Here is a 20,422-nt window from a genome sequence, read left to right on the forward strand (position 1 = left end):
GCTTGATATTGTTTTGTATACTTCCAATTTCTCAACATATGTTTACTAGGTACATTGTACCATTGAATCTCCTTTATTGGTCATAAACCCGATTTGGACTCAGTAACTATTCAAACACATACAAAAGAGCCCAATTTTCTTCTTTGAAGTTTTATTATGTTACACATGTAAACTCAGTAAGTATATTAGTAGGTATCTCTGACTCGTCTGAAGGATCCGACCCTGGGGCTCATGGCTCCCCAGTCACTGTATCTCCTGTACTCGCCGGGTCTCAGGAAGTACTGACGGCCTCTGTAGTTGGGCTCCTCATAGAAGATCCAGTGCCCGTCCTGAACATTGCAGGAGTGGATGTCATGATAGTGGAAATGCTCATGAACATGTGGACAATCCTCTTTAAAGTCCATCATTTGGCCCCCAAAATTCTCTTGTTCATAAATCCTTATTCTGTATGAGCCACGGTGCTGTGAAGAGGAATTAAAACAACATTAAATGTAGGCTGTTAATGAAATACATATCTCCATTTTCATTGCTGTGATTTGCCCTTCCTAAAGGTAAAAATATTTCGGTTTTAGCTAAATAATAAAGACATTTTTTTATCCTGCTTATCTCAGATAAGAGGTGAAATCCAGAAGTGTCGACACTTTGTTAATCTTCAAAGTGATGAATCATTGACTCTCACCAGCACAGGAATGCCAAAGAGTGGGTAGTGCAAGGACATGGTACCCTAATCTGGAGCATTCCAGGATGAATGCTGGGGATGTAGATGAACCCACCCTTTGATCTGAAGTGGTTAACTTACAAACATAGATCAATACATTTTTAAAGGATTTTCTGAGATTACATATGCAGCCATGTATTGACGGCAGGCACCAAGATTTATACATTTGAGGCCTGCACTATGTGAAACCAATTAAAACATTCCGCTTTTTTCCTGAATACGGTATTTCTATTTGTGATGAGAGGACAGGATTCTGTCTCTTACTCATACATGTTTACATCTTGTTGGCCCCATCTCTCTCTGTGCGTGACTGTTCACCGAACGCTGCGCTCAAACGATGAGGACCATCTTGAGTTGTGTCGTACCAAACTGCAGCGGACTAGTAACACTATGTTTGATCATATTTCTCCAGCTCTGTGGTACTCCTTGCGACGCGCCTTGCGCTTTATTCCTGATTTGGTTAACATTAAGGCTGCTGTAAAAACTCTCCTATTTGATACTTAGCTTGTTGTTTTGCTTGGATATTGTACAGATGCCTTTTTTGTGTTTGTTTGTGATTTTGTCCCGTTTTTTGTTTAGTTTGTTTAGCGCACTGAAGCCCCTGGGCGACTTGCGCTCTATAAGAAATAAATAATAATTATTATTATAATAATAACAAGACAAAACACAACACATTTAGGTTTTTTGACCAAATAAAATGCACAGTGCATTTATATTCCCACTATTTGCTAAATGTCCAGGTTTAGCTAACTTTAATAAAATATGTCTCAAACAAGAGGTTGAATACAGAAGTGTCGACCCTTTCTCCAAAGGGACAAACTATTAATGATTACCTTTGAGGATAATTCATGAAGCAGTACAGGTCTACTAAATTGGTAACTGGTGCTGCAACATCAACGTCCACACCCTTAGCATTGAAAAGGGAAGCACTTAAACAGCAAATTAGAGCCACGGAGGCACAGGCATTTAAAAAACATTAGAACATTGATATGCAGTGAAGGGTAGAGTGCATGGCTCATGATTTGGAAAATCATGACAATTTGAAAAAGCCTGAAATAATGTTCACATTTTCTAAATACAATATTTCTCTAGGCATTACTTTCCTGGAAGTCTCTCTAAGTAAACCATAACTCTGGCTTGAAAAAAAAACAATCTTTCAGATGGTCTTCAATCTCCTATATACTCGTTCTTTCAAATGCAACTTCAGCATAGACAACTCGATCATCCCTGTCTCACCATCAGTCAAGACACTAGGGGCCTCATTACAACTCAGGCGTTAAGGGTTAACGCCGTCGTTAACCCTTAACGCCTGATTCCGATTTTAACGGCTGCTTTTAGCAGCCGTTAAAATCCATGGCGCTAAACCGCCTTGGTGCTAATTACGCCACCGTAATTTACGGTGGCGTAATTAGCCCCTTCCCAACTCCCATTATGCCCTATGGGGCAAAAATGGGAATGGGGAAGGGTAAAATGGGACATGGGGATTTACCGCCCCACTCACCTTGGAATGGGGCGGTAAATCCGCCATCCACCATGGTATAAACGTAGTTTACACCATGGTGGTAAAGTTGGCGTACTTACCGCCTGGGTCGTAATGACCCCCTAGGTGTCCGCCTAGACTCAACTCTGTCCATGACACATCAGGTTAGCGCTATTGCCTCAGCTTCCGCCAACACTACCAAGCTCATCATTGAGGTTAAACCTTATCTCTCCAAATAAAATTGCCTCGCTATTGCCAGAGCAACCATTGGAGCGAAATTAGATTACTGCAACGTCCTCTTAGCAGGGACCTCTGGAAAAAAATCTAAACCACCTCCAGGTCATCCAGGACAACGTCCTTAGAGCTGCTCTCAATATACACAAAAGGGACCATATCACTCAAGCAAGGCGTGACGTGCATTGGCTCCCTGTGAAAGACCCGATCACGTTTAAGACCCTCACCCTGACACACAAGTGTCTTACACTCAATGCTCCACCCTAACTCTCCGATGCTATTGTTAGAGATATTTCCATTCGCCCAAAAAGAATCTGTCATGCTAACAAACCTTGCATCCCCTCCATTAAAAGGGCTAAAGCCGGGATATTGATTTCCCCCATCTAGCAACCAAACTATGGAACACACTACTCAACTCACTCAGAGCGGAACCCTCCCTCTCAGCATTCAGGAAACCTTTAAAAACTACCCTATTCAACTAACCTCCCCTCACCTTTTGCTTCCTTTCCTTCACCAACTCTGTTCTCTAAACTACATGTCTGTAACTAAGGATGTACTGCTTGCATATCCCTATGCTTGTACAATGTAACCAAGCTCAATTGTCTGAAACAGCACCACAATGCCTAAGGGCTGCTGTGCGCTTTACAAATGTGAATAAATACATAAATAAATAATGGAGAATTCTGAGAAGAAAATGTTCTATTCCAAATATATCAACTTATCTCCATGCATCGTTATTTATTTATTTGATTTACTGGATATTTATAAGGTGCCTATACAACAAATGGTGTTTCAAGGCACCACAAGACAATAAAGGGGGGGGACAAGGGAGATTATAAGGAATTCGACCATCCGCGCAGGGAGTGTGCCCTCGTCTGGGCTTTTTTGATTTTTTAAAATAAAAATGAATGATGGGAGATCAACCTAAAAAAAATTCTGAGGCCATTCCACACACATTTTCCCTGCTCACCGGATGAAACGCATAGTCACGTGTACTCCGGGAGAACACAGCCTACAGGTGCCGTCCTCCTCTGTCATGTTCAGCTGGAATGTGACAGCCACGGGTACATCAACAGCATCTCAAGAAGGGGAAGGCAACACCTTCCTCTGGCCATGGGCAACCTAATTAAAATGTCAAAGGCTCCATAGATCCTCCCTGTTCTATTGTCTAGGTTCTGTGTTTTGGTGGTGTATGCTGATGAGAGTTAATTGAAGCATGCCTGCGAATATGCCTGGTCACAGAACTTAACAATGGGCAGGAAAACTAGCACCTCTTTGCTTTGCAATGTGTCACCTTAAAGCTGGCTCCCCCCGCCCTCTGTATGAAGGACAGTGAATATCATGTCTGGGACAACTGTTTCCAGTAGGCAAACTCCCTTTCAGAGAGACCAAGTATGTGATTATAGGGAGTCAGAAGTCTGTTCTCACCACAAACTGCGCTTTGATCAAGATCCACAGATGGCTCAGTTAACCAGAGAAACACTTTGATCTACAACAGACAGCAAGATGGGTGGGACTTAGGAGTACATGTTGTCACCTCTTACCTTTCCTGTTGCAAAGCACTCTGGTCCTGACCTCATGCATAGCAGAAGATGGCTGGTGAGGACCCAGGATTGGTTCCTTAAGGTAGACCTTGCCTGCACCAATCACTGGGGCCGATTTGGCTTTAAAAGAGGGCAGAGCCTCTCACTTACCAGATCATCTGATGCCGTCTAAATCAATAAGAAAAAGGACACATTTGGACCCTGGCTAAAGGTACAGTCTGCCTTACATCTTCCACCAGTGAAGGAAGGCCAGGATTTTCAAGAGGTAAGCAAGATTCCTCCCCTAAACATCTCTCAGGGAACAGAGGGTGATAGACTCAGAAGACCCGTCCAGCAGCTCCAGAACCGGTACCCAGCCAGCAACCAGCGTGCCCTGTTGGCATCTGCCAGCAAGTTTCCTAGGTGGGAAGTCTCAGAGCGTCCGTGAACAAAGGACAAGGACGTTGCCTGAATACACTCTGCTCAGCTTTTGGCCATCTGCCTTGAAAAGAAGCTAGGAGGAGTGTCACAACAAGCATCATCCAGCATCCATCTTTTAAGGATATTTTCGAGGCAGTCGAGCCCTCGAACCGCGACTGACTGCACCACCGACGGTTTTCACTCTGCTGTCACTAAAGCCATCGGAGACTCCTTGACCAGCGTTCCAGGTCCGCCAATCAGCCCAGAGACAATAATTGAGCCACCATATAGGCCAGCCTGCAGCCGTCCATCCAGCCTCGCTAGCCGAACTGCCTGCTGCCTGATAACCGCAGCTGTCTTCCGTCTTGAACTCTGTCACACAAGCTGCAAAGTGTCCTGGAACCGATTCAACGCTGTTGAGCATCAAGATCCTCTCAAGCACCAGGTACATTGTGGCTCTGTCCACCTGGTCCTTCTCCGAAGCCCGTAGTGAAATTTATGACCCCTTGCTTCCTTGGTGCTGAAACCAAGTAACCTTGAACAGTAACGACTTATTGTTTTACTGACTACCCTCCTGTCAGAAACCAGAGTGCATCCTTTCCCTTCATGAAACTCTCCATCCTCTGTGTTCCTTTACAGTGTGGGTTGTATTTTGTAGTGTGCTAGAACTGTCTGTTGTAATAATAATAAAGTAGATATTTGTATACAACCTTCGACTGAAAGTCCCTTTTATCATTGGGTAATAATTGTATTTTTTCTATGTGTTGCAACTAGCCAACGATCCATGACCTTGTGGAGATAAGCCTGACGTTCCATTCAGGTTACCAACAATTGGACAAGGAGGTTATAATTTACTTGTGTTCCAATCTGTTCGATCCCTTCTGGTGTACTAGAGGTGTGGGACTGAGTGATGGTTGAGAAACCGATATTCATCCCTGCACCACTGGTGCCCCGGAAGTTGATTTGTCACATTGGTGGCAAGCGGTCAGACGAGTTGGAGCCTTGCGCACAGCTTAGCCAGCCAACGATAAAGGTACCGTTGCAGGCAACGTTTAGTCACTGATAGGTATTAGTAATAGCCATGGAGCTTGACATGGAGACTGTAAAAGGCATGACAAAGGATGTCCTGCGTGTTTAATGTCAAGTGAGGAGACTTCCCCACAGCACTAAAGTTAATAAACCTGCCTGGCTGACCAGCCTCTAAACTTGGGTAGAAGCAAGGGAATTTGGGGAGAAGACCCCAGGTGACGGGCAAGACCCTGTGTACCCAAATGGACAAGACCCTCCAGAGGGGGACAATGACAAGGACGACCGCATGACCAGTGTTTCTCATCAATCATCACGCCGGGGCGCAAGTGTGGTTTCTCAACACTCAAGAGTGTCATTGAGGACAGGGGCTAGTGTGGCAACCCGCACGTCCCAGGCCACAGCACAGTCTCTAAGTGGCCCAGTTCTTGTTCCAGCTGTTAATGAGGTAGCAGCCAGAAAGCAGCATGTGGGTGGCTGCTAACAAAGTTGACACATTTAAAGTGATTTACAATTTGATGTACAATTTGATTGCATGGCGAGCATGTATTGAAAAATGGTGAGGTTTACCTACACCAACATCTTGTGGACAAGACTATCACAGAGCTTAGGGAGCTTGAAAAGGCTGCAAAGAGGTTTGTGAGTACTCAAGTCCAGAAAAAGGCTCAGGAGAGCACACCCAAACCGGAAGAGAAATCGGCAGACAAAAAAACTAAACAAGGATAGGAAGGACAATGTTCCAACCCAATCATATTCAAAGTCAGGTCCCCAAAAGAACGCAGGGAAATCTCAAAACTCTAGTTCAGTCGTGCACACCAAAAAGAAGAATACAGGCAGCACTAACACTGGGCCACCTGCGTTCTCACCACCCAAAGGTTGTTTTGTGTGTAAGGAACGGGGCCAAAGGAAAGGGGATCCTGCTTGCAAGGGCTTACCCAATCAAGCCATAGTGAATGTTGGACTCATGGAAGAGGCCATTGTTAGTGTGGGCCTTTGAGAGTGAGGACTTCCCACTAGGCAAGGGAGTAGCCGAATGTGGATTGGTTACACTGAGTGGGAATGGTACCGGGTCTCCAGAAGAGACCCCAGTTCCCAATATTACTCAACTTTATCTAGACCATGTGTATATCAATGGACACAAAACTCCTGCGGTCCGAGACACTGTGGCTAGCGTAACTGCTGTCACCTGGCAGTGGGTACAGCCAGGCCAGTATATTGATGGGCCTGATTGTAGCGTAAGTGGGTTTGATGGAAAGAGTAAGTGCACCTTGGCGATAGTAGTGTTCAGCTGGCAAGGTGAAATGACCCAGTGCTGTGTAGCGATGGGAGACGCCATCCCTCTCCCATGTTTGGTGGGTAATGATCTTCCTGATCCCGAGATAGTCGCAGCAGATACCCAATTGTGGCCCAAAGAGTTTGCCAGATTGAACACTCTCAGAGCTATAGGGCCTGGAGTGCTTACAGAGGGCTTGTTGGCAGCCCCTAGTCCAGTTCCACAGACTACTGAGTCGCCTATTCCTGCGGGAGAGGGGCTAGTAGCCACTGAGGACCCTAATTTGGTAGCAGGGGACTCCATGACTTCTGAGTTACCTGGTGTAGCGCAGGAACCTAAGGTGGAGGACCAGGTGGGTCCAGATCTGAAGGGCCTGTACAAGCTGCATGAATTTGCATCAGCTGGGGACCAAGGTCAGACTGACTTCTCCACAGCCCAGAAAGACTGTCCCACTCTGGTGGGTCTGCGGAAGCAGGTTGAGGAGCAGGCTAAGGGCGAGGCCCCTGGACTGTTCAAAGTACTGGGCGGATGGAATCCTGTACAGTGAGCCAAAAGACTCTGAGGGCGAGGGCACCAGAAAGTTGATGATTCCCCAATGCCACAGAAAGTTCCTTTTGGATTTGGCTCACCAAATTCCATTAGCGGGTCACTTGGGAGTGACTAAGACATCAGACAGGTTGTCTGTGCACTTTTACTGGCGACAGTTCGGTGTAAAGTTTAAGTAATTTGTCTGGTTCTGTCTAACTTGTCAAGCTTCTTGCAAGTCAGGTGGTGCCACAAAGGCCCCTGTAATTCCACTACCCATGATTGGGCGGCCATTCGAGAGAATAAGCATGCATATTGTGGGTCCTTTGGATCTTCAAGTCAGCTCAGGGAACATATATATCTTGGTGGTGATGAACCACACCACAAGATACCGTGAGGCTGTCCTCTGAGGAGCATCAAAGCCCCTGTGGTTGCAAAGGCTCTGAATGTGATACTCTCCCATGTTGGATTCCCCAAGAAGTATTTTCTGACAGGGGATCAAACCTCATATCAGCGTATATAAAGGCTCACAGGGAAGCGTGCAGAGTCTCCTACCAGTTCTCTGCATCCTTCCATCGACAAATCAATGTGCTTGTTGACCAGTTCCACAAGACTCCTACCCTATATAACCTATTTACAAGGCCACTGTTCAACATTCTGGATGCACGGGGCATATCATACCCCAATTATGTTGATGACACTCTGGTGCTTATCTCCCTTACTGGGGATTACAAGTCTGACATGAACACCCTCAATGCCATATACTCAACATGGCAGAAAACTGGTTGTGCCTGAATGGCGAGAAAACCAAATTTCTGTTAATTGGATCCCCTGCCACCCTTGATAAATTGGACAAACAATACAGTTCCTTCATGATTGACAATATACCGATCACTGTATCCCAAGTAATCAAGACCTTAGGTATTTATTTGGACTCTAACCTCACTATGAACGGACAGGTCAATGCCATTGCCTCCACCTCAGCATACCATTCCAAACTGCTCAATGCAGCCAGAGCCTTTCTATCTGAACAGAACTGCCTTACCATTGCAAGAGCAATAATAGGATCCAGATTGGATTACTGTAATGCCCTCTTTGTAGGGACTACTGGCAAAAATATCTCCAAACTCCAAATTGTGCAAAACAATGCCCTTAGGGCTGCCACCGGTATTTCTAAAAGGGACCACATCTCTGAGGCCAGGAAGCAGGTTCATTGGCTCCCCGTTAAAGAGCGTATTGTCTTTCATAACTTGGCACTTCCCTACCTGGCTGTTAAAATAGCCAGGCCAACCATAGCCAGACCCATTAGATCAGCCTACAACAACACAATTGCTATTCCCAAGAAGAGTTTGTGCAGGCGGGTCAAGCTTCCCTACCATGGCCACGACCCATTGGAACTCTCTACCCCCAACATTAGGAGGATTGATTTGCATTTAGCCTTCCGTAAAGCACTAAAAACTATGCTATTTACATAACTTAGTCATTCCTGTGTTACTTCCTTACCTCTGGCCCATTTTTAGCTGTACGTTAGCACTATCTACTATGAAACCGTCATGTCCTATATTATACCCTAAAGATGTAACCATTTATGTATGTATTCTACCTTATTTACTGTCAGGTTAAAAGTACACTGTAATTATGAACTAAGCCTTCCTCCTGAACCACCTGTAATTGTAAATAAGAACATCTTACTGTTGGGCTGCCTGTTCATTGTAACCCTGAATCAATCCTTCTTACATTCTCATGCAATAGCTCCTCAATGCCTCTGGGCTGTAGCGCGCTCTACAAATCCAAAAATAAAATAAACAAATAAAATACCCTGAAAGGCATGATAGGTGGCTTGGAAGAGCACCTGAAGAGAAAATGTGATACTCTCTTGCCATGCCTTCTGTTCGCCTACAGAGAGGTGCCACAGAATGGAGTAGGGTTTAGCCCCTTTCAGCTTCTGTTTGGACACCCTATGCAAGGTCCGCCCAGTCTAGTGAAAGGGGTATTGGAAAGCAAACCCTCATCCCATATACGAGATGTATATACTTGGCCTTCAGTCTAGAATGGCTACGTACTTGGAACAGTCGTCAAAGAACCTCAAGGCCAGTCAGGAGCTGATGAAGCACTGGCATGGCCAGAAGGCCACAGTGACTTTCTATTCTCCAGGCCTTCTCCTGCTACTCCTTTTACCACTTCTCTGGCTCCTCAGCCACCCACCTCTTCTACGTCTCCATCTCCCCAACCACTCCCCTCCACATCCAATACCTCTTCTCTGGCTCCTGCCTCTTTCTCCTCTATGGGGCCGTTGCCCCCTCTCTCTACCTCTGCCCCCTCTCAGGCCCCTCTTTCACATCCACTGTCTGTACCTCTCTCCTTTACCCCTCCTAGGATGTGTTTCAAAAGTGGCAACCTGCTCCACGTAGCTACTCTCAACTCTCGCTTTACTGTCAAACACTCCTCTGACACCTGCCACCTTCTCGAAGACCTTGACCTGGATGTCCTCGCTCTCATTGAGACATGGTTCATGGCCAGCTCTGTCACGAGTTGTGACACTCTCCTCCCTGAGGGCTACAAGATCCTCTCCTAGCCCAGGACCAATCGGCCCAGGGATGGAGTAGCCCTGATCTTACCTGAGTGGGTCCCTGCCTCTATCATTCCCACTCAGGCCTATTACTCCTTTGAATGCCTGGTCTGCAGGTTCTCCATCTCTCCCGGCCTCTCTCTGACTTTGGCCACCATTTACGGGCCATCTGGCCAGGTCGCCCTCTTCCTCTCTGAATGGACTGATCTCACCTCCTCTCTCCTTGTCCCTGCCTCTCAGCTTCTCTTCCTCTAGTATTTCAACATCCACTTGGACTCCTCTGACCCCGCCTCTGGGCTTTTCCGCAACCTATGTGACTCTTTCTCCCTCTCTATTCTTCTCGCTGGTCTGACACCCTCAACCAAACATACCTTGGATGTTATCATCTCTTCAGACATCCCTTTCTCTAACCATCTCACTACTCCACTCTCTGGGACTGACCACTTGCTGCTTTTCTCTCACCTGAAACTACCTGTCCCCCTGGCAAAACATACCCTAGCACTGCCACCTTCCTTTGCGGTCATTCGACCTATGAAGCGAGTGTCATTGGCCTCTTTTGCCTCCACTTTCTCTCCTCCTCCTACCTGTGCGGCTGAATCCCACTCTGACTCAGCCCTCTCAAAACTTCATCTTTCTATCTCCAATGCTCATGATATCCTAACCCATCATGAGAATCCACCTGAAGCCTGCCTCCAAGTTCAACTCTTGGTATGACTCTCTCTGCTCTGAAATGAAAGTGCAGAGCGGCTGAGCGGAAGTGGAGGACTGCGGGCACATCCTCGGGCAAGTGGGCCTGCCGCCTGCTCCAAAGGCATTATAGGCTCTCTACCGTCTCTAAGAAGAGGGCCCACATTCAAGTGTGCGTATCTGCAGCCACTAACAGCATGGCCAAATCTTTTGACATTTGTAAGGAGCTGGACAATCTGACTGCAGTCTGTACACCTCCTGTCCCCTCCCAGGCCTTCTGTACGGCCTTGTCTTCTCATTTCGCCACTAAAACCCAGGATATCCTGTTGTCACTTTCCTCTTCTCATCTTTTTCCCTGTACCTCTCTCAGGTCCCTTTGGCCCCCCCCTTAACCCCTCCTCTCCTACTCTTCTCCCTCTCTCCTATAACACATGGTGATGTTTCTCTAGGCAAGTCAGATCTATGAAGGTTTCATTCAAATAGGCACTCCCCTGATCCTCCAGAAGCATTAAAGACAACATTGATTCCCTCGCTCCAGCCTTGGCCGATTTCTGTAATCATTCCTTTGCCACTGCAACTTTCCCCTCTCTCCTCAAGCACTCCCTTGTGCACCCTCTTTTGCAAAAGCTTTCTGCCTATCCCTCCTGTCTGGCTAACTATCACCCAATCTCTATCATTCCTTTCCTGGGCAAACTCTTTGGGAAGCTGGCCATCTCTCAGTTAAACTCCACAGTGAATGTGGTGGTTATCTACATGACCATCAGTCTGGCTTCCGAGCAGCCAGAGGCACGGAAACTGATCTCCTGAACACCTGTGAAGATCTGCTCTCTAACTGTGACTCCAGCTCTCACACTGTCCTCATCCTCCTTGACCTTTCCTCTGCAGTTGACAAAGTCAATCACGCCAACCTGATTAATCATCTCAGCGTGAACCTTGGCATCATGGGCCACACATTGCCATGGATGACCTCCTTCCTCTTGGACCGATCCTCATAGGTCCAACTACTCTCCTTTCTCTTCACCACATCTCCTTCCACTTGTGGTGTTCCCCAGAGCTCTATCCTATCACCCTGGTTCTTCAATGTCTATCTGGCCCCCTTGACTCATGTGATCTCCACTTTCTCCTCTAACTTTCAGTGTTATGCGGATGACACACAGCTCTCCTTCAGGCTACCCTCAGCCCCCTCTCCCTCCTTGCTCATTCTTGATTGTCTATCCACTGTTCAGGGATGGTGCACCTCCAAAAATCTTTCCCTTAATGACAGTAAGACAGAGATTCTTCTCATCCCGCTTTCCCTCTCTCTCTCTGGCATCCCTCCTTGGGTCCCCTCTCCTCACCCTCCTGTTAGGCAAAAAACCTTGGTGCCAAATTCGACTCCACTCTCTCCTTCTCTCCTCACATCACAGACCTTGCCAAGAAGGCCCACTTCCAGCTGCACCTCCTCAGAGGTATTCTACCTTTCCTTACTTTCCCCAGAATCTCACTGTCTCTAGAGCTCTGGTTCTCTCCAGCCTGGACTGTTGCAACAGCCTATTTCTCAATCTTCCTAACTCTACTCTTTGCCCTTGTCAACTAATCTAGAACAGGACTGTGCAACTTATCCTTGGCCTCAAGCCCAGGGACATCATCTCTCCAGCCCTGAAATCTCTCAACAGGCTCCCGGTGGCCATGAGGATCAGGTTCAAAATCGTCTGCATCACCCACAAGGCTTTCGGGGGTATGGTCCTCACTATATCAAACTCTCTTTTCCTAGATACCTTCCGTCTAGAGCCCTCCGCTCAACTACCTCCAACTCTCTGTGGGTCAGATGCTTATTCAAGCAGAGAGTGGGGGGTAGATCTCTATCCTCTGCAGTTGCCTCCCTCTGGAATGGCCTCCCTGACCCTCTAAGACTTAAGCCGGACTTGCTGAAGTTCCGGATGCTGCTCAAGACCTTCCTTTTCTCCTCCTCCTTCTTTCTCCCTCTCCCCTTCTATTCTTTCTGTCTGCTCGTCCTGACTGGCTGTGTGGTGCCCTCAGAATCTCACAGGGCACCATGCCCCCCCCTCTTGTCCAGTAACCCTGCACTGCCTCCTGGCCTACCTGGCCCTTCCGGCTTGGGTCTGCAGCTGTTTAGTCCGCTGTCCTTGCATTTATTCAGAGCCCTACTGCCCTGACTACACTTCAATGTGCCCCTTCCCTGCACTTTCTCATTTGCACTTGCACAATCTGAATCCCACAAGGCCTAGTAAGATTGTTTGTCTTATCATTCCTCTGTTTCCCCTCCCTTGTCTTGTGGCGCCTAGAAACAGTTGGTATGAGCACGATGCAAATACCATATCATACCATATCATATGTGAGAGTGTCACACATTTTAGAGATGTTAGAGGAAAGGTAGTGAGCAAAGTCATTAGCAGAAAGAGAGGAGGTGATGGATTTTGCCTTAAGCAAAGATTGAAAGGTAGATGAACATTTGCCAGGCTAATTGCAAAGGGATGTCACTGAAGTCAATAGCCTGCAACACTGATTAAACTGCTTTAACACCTGTTTCCAAGAGGTTAGATGTTTAGTTATGGCAGTGCCATGGATTAAATTGGCTTCTTTCTATAAGAAGCTTTCCACAGAGCTGCCATCTAGGCTTTCACCTTTTATTCTCGCGCCCATTGTTTTGGGCTTCATCACTGTTGCTATACATCACTGTTTGTCTTTGTGCACAGCTTCATTGGTCCCGTGCTTTTAGTTCTGCTCCTATGTTGACACCACGCAGACGTTTCTGAGACTAGACAGTGATTTGTGTGGGAGTCTGATTGAGTTGACATTTGTTTATCTGCCACAAGGGACTGTATGAAAGTGAATTGTCTGAGATGTAGCTTAACAGATGGAGCTGATGGTTGTTGATGTTAGTAAGGAGCTCTGTAAAACCCAATACTATTTGCCTCCCTTGGCTGCATTCCTGCTTTAGCTGAAAGTAAGGAGCTCCAGAAAACCCAGTACTATTTGCTTCCCTTGGCTGCATGCCTGCTTTAGCTGAAAGTCCATCTTGGGTTTTTTGGAGGACAAAATAGCCTTAAGGAGACAGATGATTGTGTGAGACACCAGCAGCCAACCACTGGTCGCCACCTGACAGTTTGATCATGACCTCAATGAGGTGTGCTGTTAAAGACAATGGGCCTCGTTACAAATCGCCCGGTATGGAAACAATGGTGGCCGTAAACCCGCTGCCACCGTTGTTTCCATGCCGGGCGAACACAACTCCTGCAAGCGGAGGCGTCAAACCCGCCAGGTCTAACCTGGCGGGTTTAACACCGCCCGCCTGCAGGCAGACGTGGAAACACCAGCACCATCACGAGATAGTGCCGGTGTTTCCATGATCCCCATTCCCATTGATTCCTATGGGATTCAATGGGAATGGGGATTAACATCATTCAACCTCCGGAATTCCCGGGACACCAGGGTTGTAATGCCCTGGTATTTCCGGGAGTCATGGAGACGGAATGGTAATACGAGTCCGGCAGTAACCAGGCGGTTTTACCGCCGGACTCGTAATGAGGCCCAATGTAGCTGCCAGAATTCCACTACTGGGCTTTCTTATACTAATCCTACCAGTCCCCTAAACCTGTTGGCTTTCTTGGCATGTCGATTTTCTTTTTCTGACAGATGGACTACTACTGAAATTCCACTACAGCTGAAACTCCTTTTTGGTGTTCTGCATCTGGTAAACCGTATTTCTACTAGAGATCTTCTCCTTAGTTGAGTTCTCTCACCCAGAAAGTGTGTTGCAGAGTAGGCTGTAGCAGCAATACATTTGGTTCTTAGCTACAACACAATGTCCTGCTCTGTTGTAGGGACTGTACAGAGCCTTCCAAGGTACTATGTGTGTAAGTGTCATCTGGTTTGAGCTGGATGAGTGTCTCCGGACACCTTGATCCACGTGTGTGGTTGTACCTATGTGTGTACGGAGGTTTAATTGTCAATCCTAATTGGTTGGCCACCATAGCGTTCAATGTTGCACAGTGGTAGGCAGTCTTACACCTGCCTGTGCGTGTGTGTCTGTAACTAGAGAGACCCTAGGTTATTGAGCATATTTGTTTGCCAAAACCTGCCTGGAAAACAATTGTAGAGAGGAGCTGCTCTAGCTGATCCTCACTTTACAGTGTTGTGCAGTGCTGTGCTTGCTATTACATTATACCCTATGGACACATTTTCTGGAACTTTGGAAAACCCCTACAAGTGCCAGTAACATCTAACCTATAAACTGCCATTGTACTTTTGTTTCCCTTGAGGTTTCAGGATTGTTTGTGAATTCCTGTGTTTTATTAGGGGTTTTGGTGTTCATGGATCACTTCAGTTCAGTACCAACATACCTTACATTAGAAAATGTTGTGCTTGTGCTCTGCATATCTTTTTCAACTGGCTTCAGGGTTGAGAGGGGTCATTTCTAGACCTTTCTTTGACAAAATGGCAGTAGTGGCTAAACCATATAGTCAGACTCATGCTTCTCATGCTTCTCCTAAACCAGAGGGGATTCCAATCGCAAAGCTAAAACAGACACAGCCAAATGGACATAACTCCTTCGCCTTTTTATGGTAGCGTGGGCTGAGGGCAGTCTATACTTTCAGGAGAGGTGTGAAGTGACAACAGTGACAACCCAAACAGCAGTAGTGGAAAGGCTCTAAATTAAAAAAGAATGTCCAATCAAGGTTCTATAAATATGTATATATAGATATATATAAAAATCAAATATTAAATCAATTCATTAACAACACCAACTAAAATCCACCCTTGTGGAAAGAACTCTCAAAATACAGAACTGGTATAGAATACAACACTGAGCACTTGAGCAGGGGTGGTCAGGCAATTGATTGCATCAATGCCACTGTATAAAGTAATTGTCCTTCAAGAAAGGGATTAATAAGGGGGCCTATAGGTGATTATAGTCCGAGAAATGGACCAGGAGGAGAGGACCTTTTGACAATTCCCTAATCTTGGTCTTCAATAGTTCAACAGTGTCAGACTGGACTTCTTGGTGCTTTGCTTGGGTTCAAACAGGGTACGTGATGTGGCAAGTTCAGGTTATCCAGATGGAGAGTCAGTGTTAAATTAGGGTCTGAGATGGGTATCTGCATGCTTCAAGTCTGCATTCAGTGTGGTATGATTAAAAGGGTTCCCCTGGTTCAAAATGGCAGTCAAGTTGGTTCGAGACCCCTGGTTCGAGTGGGAGTGTGACATGATGGCTCCCAGAATCAGTGTTTGGGTCGGGTCGAGGTGTGGCACTATTAGTTTGATGCAGTGTAAAAGATGCAGTGAATTGAAGGCTTTCACAGAGTGTGAGCCAGTGTTTGATCTGGGGCAGCAAAGAGTGCAACTAGTGCGCAGTGGTCTCAAACTAGTTTAAAGATACAGGCAAGCATTTTGAAGATGAAAAAGTACATTGAAAGCTGTTTGAACGTGATTCAAAGCTGTATGAACTGGATATAAGCGGATCCCAGGCCTTCTGATTGCTGAAAGGCCCAATCCAGGAGCCCCAGGACATGGTTAGTTTTGTTCTACATTCCCACTCAAGGGAGTGTGGCTGGTACCTACAGGGGATGCTTCAAGTCCAGTGAGGATGTGGATCCAGTGCAGCTGGCACAGGGGCAGGCCTTGGTCCAAAGAGCAGTCTCCCCGTTTATACGGGGCTGGTTTGGGGACAGAGCTCTCCTCTGCCTTGGATGCCTTCGATCTTCACCTCAATGTTGGAGGACTTTGGAATGGGCTACACTCCCATTAGATGTACAAGGTATTCTTCTTGTATCCTTAAAATTACAAAAATGAATCGGGGAAGGTATGGAGACGCCTTCCTTATAAAGTCAAATTGTCACTGGGGATTGGATAAAATCAAGCCTGCTGTAAGGGGTCCAATCTATGGAGCAGTAACAAGTGACACTTGTCTTATTACATCATATCCAGAGTGCCTTGTGCTCCAGGAAATGGCATAGACAGGAAGGAAAAAATCCCCAAAAGAAAAGTAAGATATTGGACTTCTTTCACAGATTAACTTTTACCTCTTTGGCCACATTAACTCAGCACATTTCCCAGTCATAGGGACCCGGAAAAGTACAGACTCTGAATCTGTGCACCAGAACCCTGTTTGCATTTCAATGATGATGCAATACGTTCAGTGCAACTAAATAGTAACGTTCATACTTACTGGTGGGACCAGGCGGCAGGACCTGATGGAGTCATTGTAGCCCATCCACTGCTGGAAGTCAGGGTACTTCCCCCGTCTCAGGTAATACTGGTGTCCCCTGTAATCGGGGTGCTCATAGAGCATCCAGTTGCCACTTTCCACCTGGATGGAGTTGCAGCGGCTGAAGAAGGAGTTCAGGTCCGCGCAGTCTGCGTTGCACTCATAGGAGCGGCCCTGGAAGTTCCGGTCCTCGTAGAAGATGATCTGTAATGGAGACAGGACACACAGATGCTTAACATGGACAGAGAGGAAAGGGTGACCAAGTCATTATATGTGGATGGAAACCTGCCACAGCATATGTTGTCTATCGCGACTTTCCATTTGAATAAATCCCAGCACCTAGATGCAGTCTATTCCTAAAATGTAGTCTCTTGCCCAGTGAGAATGCTCTTACCTTCCCCATGTTTCCAGTGGGAGAGTAAACCTCAGTGTTGTAGAGGGGTGCAGGCAGCCCCCCCTTATATACCTCATCTCGCTGCGGATATCTGCATGTAAACAATCCATAGCAGAAAAGGAGGATGTTTCCAGTCCAGTGATGCTGAGGTATGGCTCCCTCGCTTCTGTCCTGCACAGCGCGAGACTGCGCTCGTGTGTGCGCTGCCATTGTTTACATTCTGCTTAGTGTAAAAACGCATTGTGTGAGTGGCCACAAAAGATGATAATGAAGGTCAAAGTTCAGTTTCAGGGAATATTGCCTCGAAAAAAGGAGCGCGATAATCTGACTACAAGTCATGTTGGATTGTTTTAAAAATGTTGCAATAATGTCTACTGCCTTAAAATATGGTGCCAAATTTGGAAAACTGGGGTGATTTCATGTGAACGTACATGGCATGCTCTTTAAACATAAGCGATCATACAAAAACATCCGGACTCAATGGTCCCCGTAATTTCTTGCTTTCCATTAAAGGATCATAAAAAAACATGGATGTTGGCAGAAATTCTCACGTAAACGCTGTTGCCAATTCTTCACAATAATTTTGCCTAGTCCCTTCATATTTTACAGATTTGTTTATTTATTTAAAGAGTAGCACATTTCTTGACTTGCATGTGTATGACATCGACCTTTGCATTGGTTTGTGCAGAACATAAAGCATACGTGGTTATTAACTCCATTCAGGCACTTGCACATCAAAGTATGGACCAACATGCTTGTTTTAACTTACACCTGAATACAAATTGGCTTTTCTCATTTTCTGGTTATTGTTTGATTGCAACAATTGCTGAGTGCAACCTTCACCATCGCAGTGGTCTTGAAATAAATGGTATGATGAACATTGGGGAGGGCCAGGAATCTCTGGGGCCCTGGGTAAGTAAACTGCTATGCCGATCGACCCCTCGACTTGGTATATGGGGCAAACCCCAGATTCTTTCCCGGCCATGTAGAGGGACCGGAGCAAGACCAGAGAACAGGTATCCCAAGTCCCTGAAACACAGGGATAAAGACAAGAAGTGACAGGGGGCTTTAGCATATCAGATGCTATTGAAGTGTATCGAGAACCTTTTCTTTCCCCACTTTGGACATCATGAGCTCATATATTCTAGATATCTCGTGTCCCCCTTCTGCTATATCATATATTGTATCTATGATGGCATCTGGGTCATCTTCTAGTACTACTTCAGACCATGTCTCCTTAATTCGTCGCACCACCCTCTGGTATGTAATATACTGTCCTGTATGTAAAAGTGTATCGAGAACCTTACCCAGAATCAGGCAACCCAGTGTCAGTGTGGTGGAGACATGGTAAGAGAAGGGTCTCTAAGTCCCACCACTCAGAGTACAGAAAAGTGGATAGTATGGCCTTGCCTCTAGCCTGCGTAAGCCACACAGTTACACTCAACAACCCAAGCAATTGAGTAACGCACTCCTCTTTCTGTCACTTCACCCTTTTTCCCCTCTTACTTCAACTCCCTTACATAATTCTTACAGTGCTCCCCCGCTTTAGCTTCTGCTGCTATTCAGCATCTTACCCTTCTCACACTCCCTACTGACCGGATCTGCGTGAAATGACCGAGATGAAAAGTCCGACCACCAAAGTCTGTTTATTTTTTTTCTCAATTTTTTCGCATATACATATGTCTGGGGGGAAACCCCCCCTACTCCCCACCTCACACCTATACATTTTTATTAACTTTACCCCCCCACATATACATATGTGAATAAATGGGGGTCGGACCTTTGGTGGTGAGAACTTATCTACCTCTTTAATGTCATCCTATTCCTACTGAACCCTCCCTCCTAAGCATTCTGTTTTATCCTTCCATCCCACTCTCCCCATCTTCTTATATTCACACTGCCCTATCTACCCCCTGAAAAAACATATAGACAACCTAATTTCTCTAACCTGGTCTATCCCGCTTGCCTCCCTTCTGATCCTCCCCCCATACTTAGGCCCTCTTTGAAACCTCTCACACTCAGGCCTTGAAAAATGTAATCTATCTACAAAAATAAGTCATTTCGCTCTGAACACTTTGACATACATACATTTTCTGCTACCCAAACCCTACCACCCACCCATCTCATTATTCCTTCTGATCCACAGGCCCCTGGTCCACTCAACTAATTTTCCTATTATCTAGAACTTCTCTTGGACTTCCTTCCCACTGTTTCCCCCAAAGTACTTAGGGGATATTTCAACCTCTTGAAAATCTCCTTCAATTAGAAATCTACTCCCTTATCTCTAAGCACTCCTTCACCCCATAAATCAACCACTCACTGTCAAGGGCATGTTCTCGGCCTTATCTCCTCCTTGAATCTCACTATCAATCCCCCTCTCTGATTACTCTCGCCTCCACTTCTCCATTAATCTTCCATCCCGTTGTCACAGGTTTCACTTTTTCTCACCTGTTTTCGCTGCTTTGCGGAATCCTTCGCCGGGGTTTTCTTCTGTGCTGTTGGGGTCTTCTATAAGCCTGCTCGGCCATCTTCGGATTCCAGGATTCGTTCACCTTCTTTGTCCGGGATCAAGGAAACTCCAGGAAGATCAGGAAGGAAGGCAGCATTCGGGGGCGGACCGCATGGAACGCGGAAGGATACAGGTACAAGGAGAGGGGGAGGAAAAGGAGTAAGGAATGGGTTCCGGGAATTCAGGAAGCAACTCAGTTCCAGGAGTACGAACTACGACACACCTCAAGCCACAGCTAACGGGGGCGTTGAGACGTGCGGAGCCGCAGGGGAGTGGCTAATTTATAGAACGTGCTGCCTAGGACGTAAAGGTTGATAGACCGCGTTCCGTGTATACGGCCACGTTGGGTGTACTACAGCGAGTAACCCCCGATGTGCCAGGGACCACGAAGACCAGAAAGGGCGTGATCGATGGATCATGACACCCGTTAAACAATCTCCAAACACGAATGTAAGCTGACTTTCTAGCCCCAACTTAAATTATGTCCAGTCCTCTCTTCTCGTCTCGCCCTCATGCCTCCATCATCAAATAGACATTCACAAATTTCAGTTTAGCACTTTGCCCCCATTTGAACACCATTACTGTGTGCATACTGTCACCTCTTATTCTTCTACCTCTGATTACCCCATATATGTCTCCTCATCTACAAAAATACCCTACTCTCCTTCCCCATAACTTTGGACTCTAACAAATACTCCTGTTTTATTAATCTCATCACTTCTCTTTGTTACAACCCCCACAAACTATCTTCCCTCTGCAATCCATGTTGGTTCCCCACACCCTTGTGCTATCTCTTCCCTCCTCTTGCTAATGACAAGGCACAATACTTCTCACCCAAGATCATGATGATGTGTGA

At 46.3% G+C, this 20,422-nt stretch overlaps 1 protein-coding gene across 3 annotated transcripts; it reads right to left on the bottom strand.

Moving 5' to 3' along the window:
• Nucleotides 1-185: 185 nt before the first annotated feature.
• Nucleotides 186-18,939, bottom strand: LOC138489719 (gamma-crystallin-3-like). Of its 3 annotated transcripts, none has more exons than XM_069617364.1 (3): nucleotides 18,931-18,939; nucleotides 16,625-16,867; nucleotides 186-461 (listed from the first exon to the last, which is right to left on the bottom strand). In XM_069617364.1, exons 1-3 carry the CDS (start codon nucleotides 18,937-18,939, stop codon nucleotides 186-188), a joined length of 528 nt encoding a protein of 175 aa, XP_069473465.1. The 3 variants fall into 3 exon arrangements, with proteins under 3 accessions (XP_069473465.1, XP_069473463.1, XP_069473464.1); XM_069617362.1 differs by lacking the exon at nucleotides 18,931-18,939 and adding an exon at nucleotides 18,177-18,188; XM_069617363.1 differs by lacking the exon at nucleotides 18,931-18,939 and adding an exon at nucleotides 17,058-17,066.
• Between the last annotated feature and the right edge of the window lie 1,483 nt (nucleotides 18,940-20,422).

This window comes from Ambystoma mexicanum, chromosome 9 (genome assembly GCF_040938575.1).
Source record: "Ambystoma mexicanum isolate Mex_15411 chromosome 9, UKY_AmexF1_1, whole genome shotgun sequence".
Lineage (NCBI taxonomy): Eukaryota > Metazoa > Chordata > Amphibia > Caudata > Ambystomatidae > Ambystoma > Ambystoma mexicanum.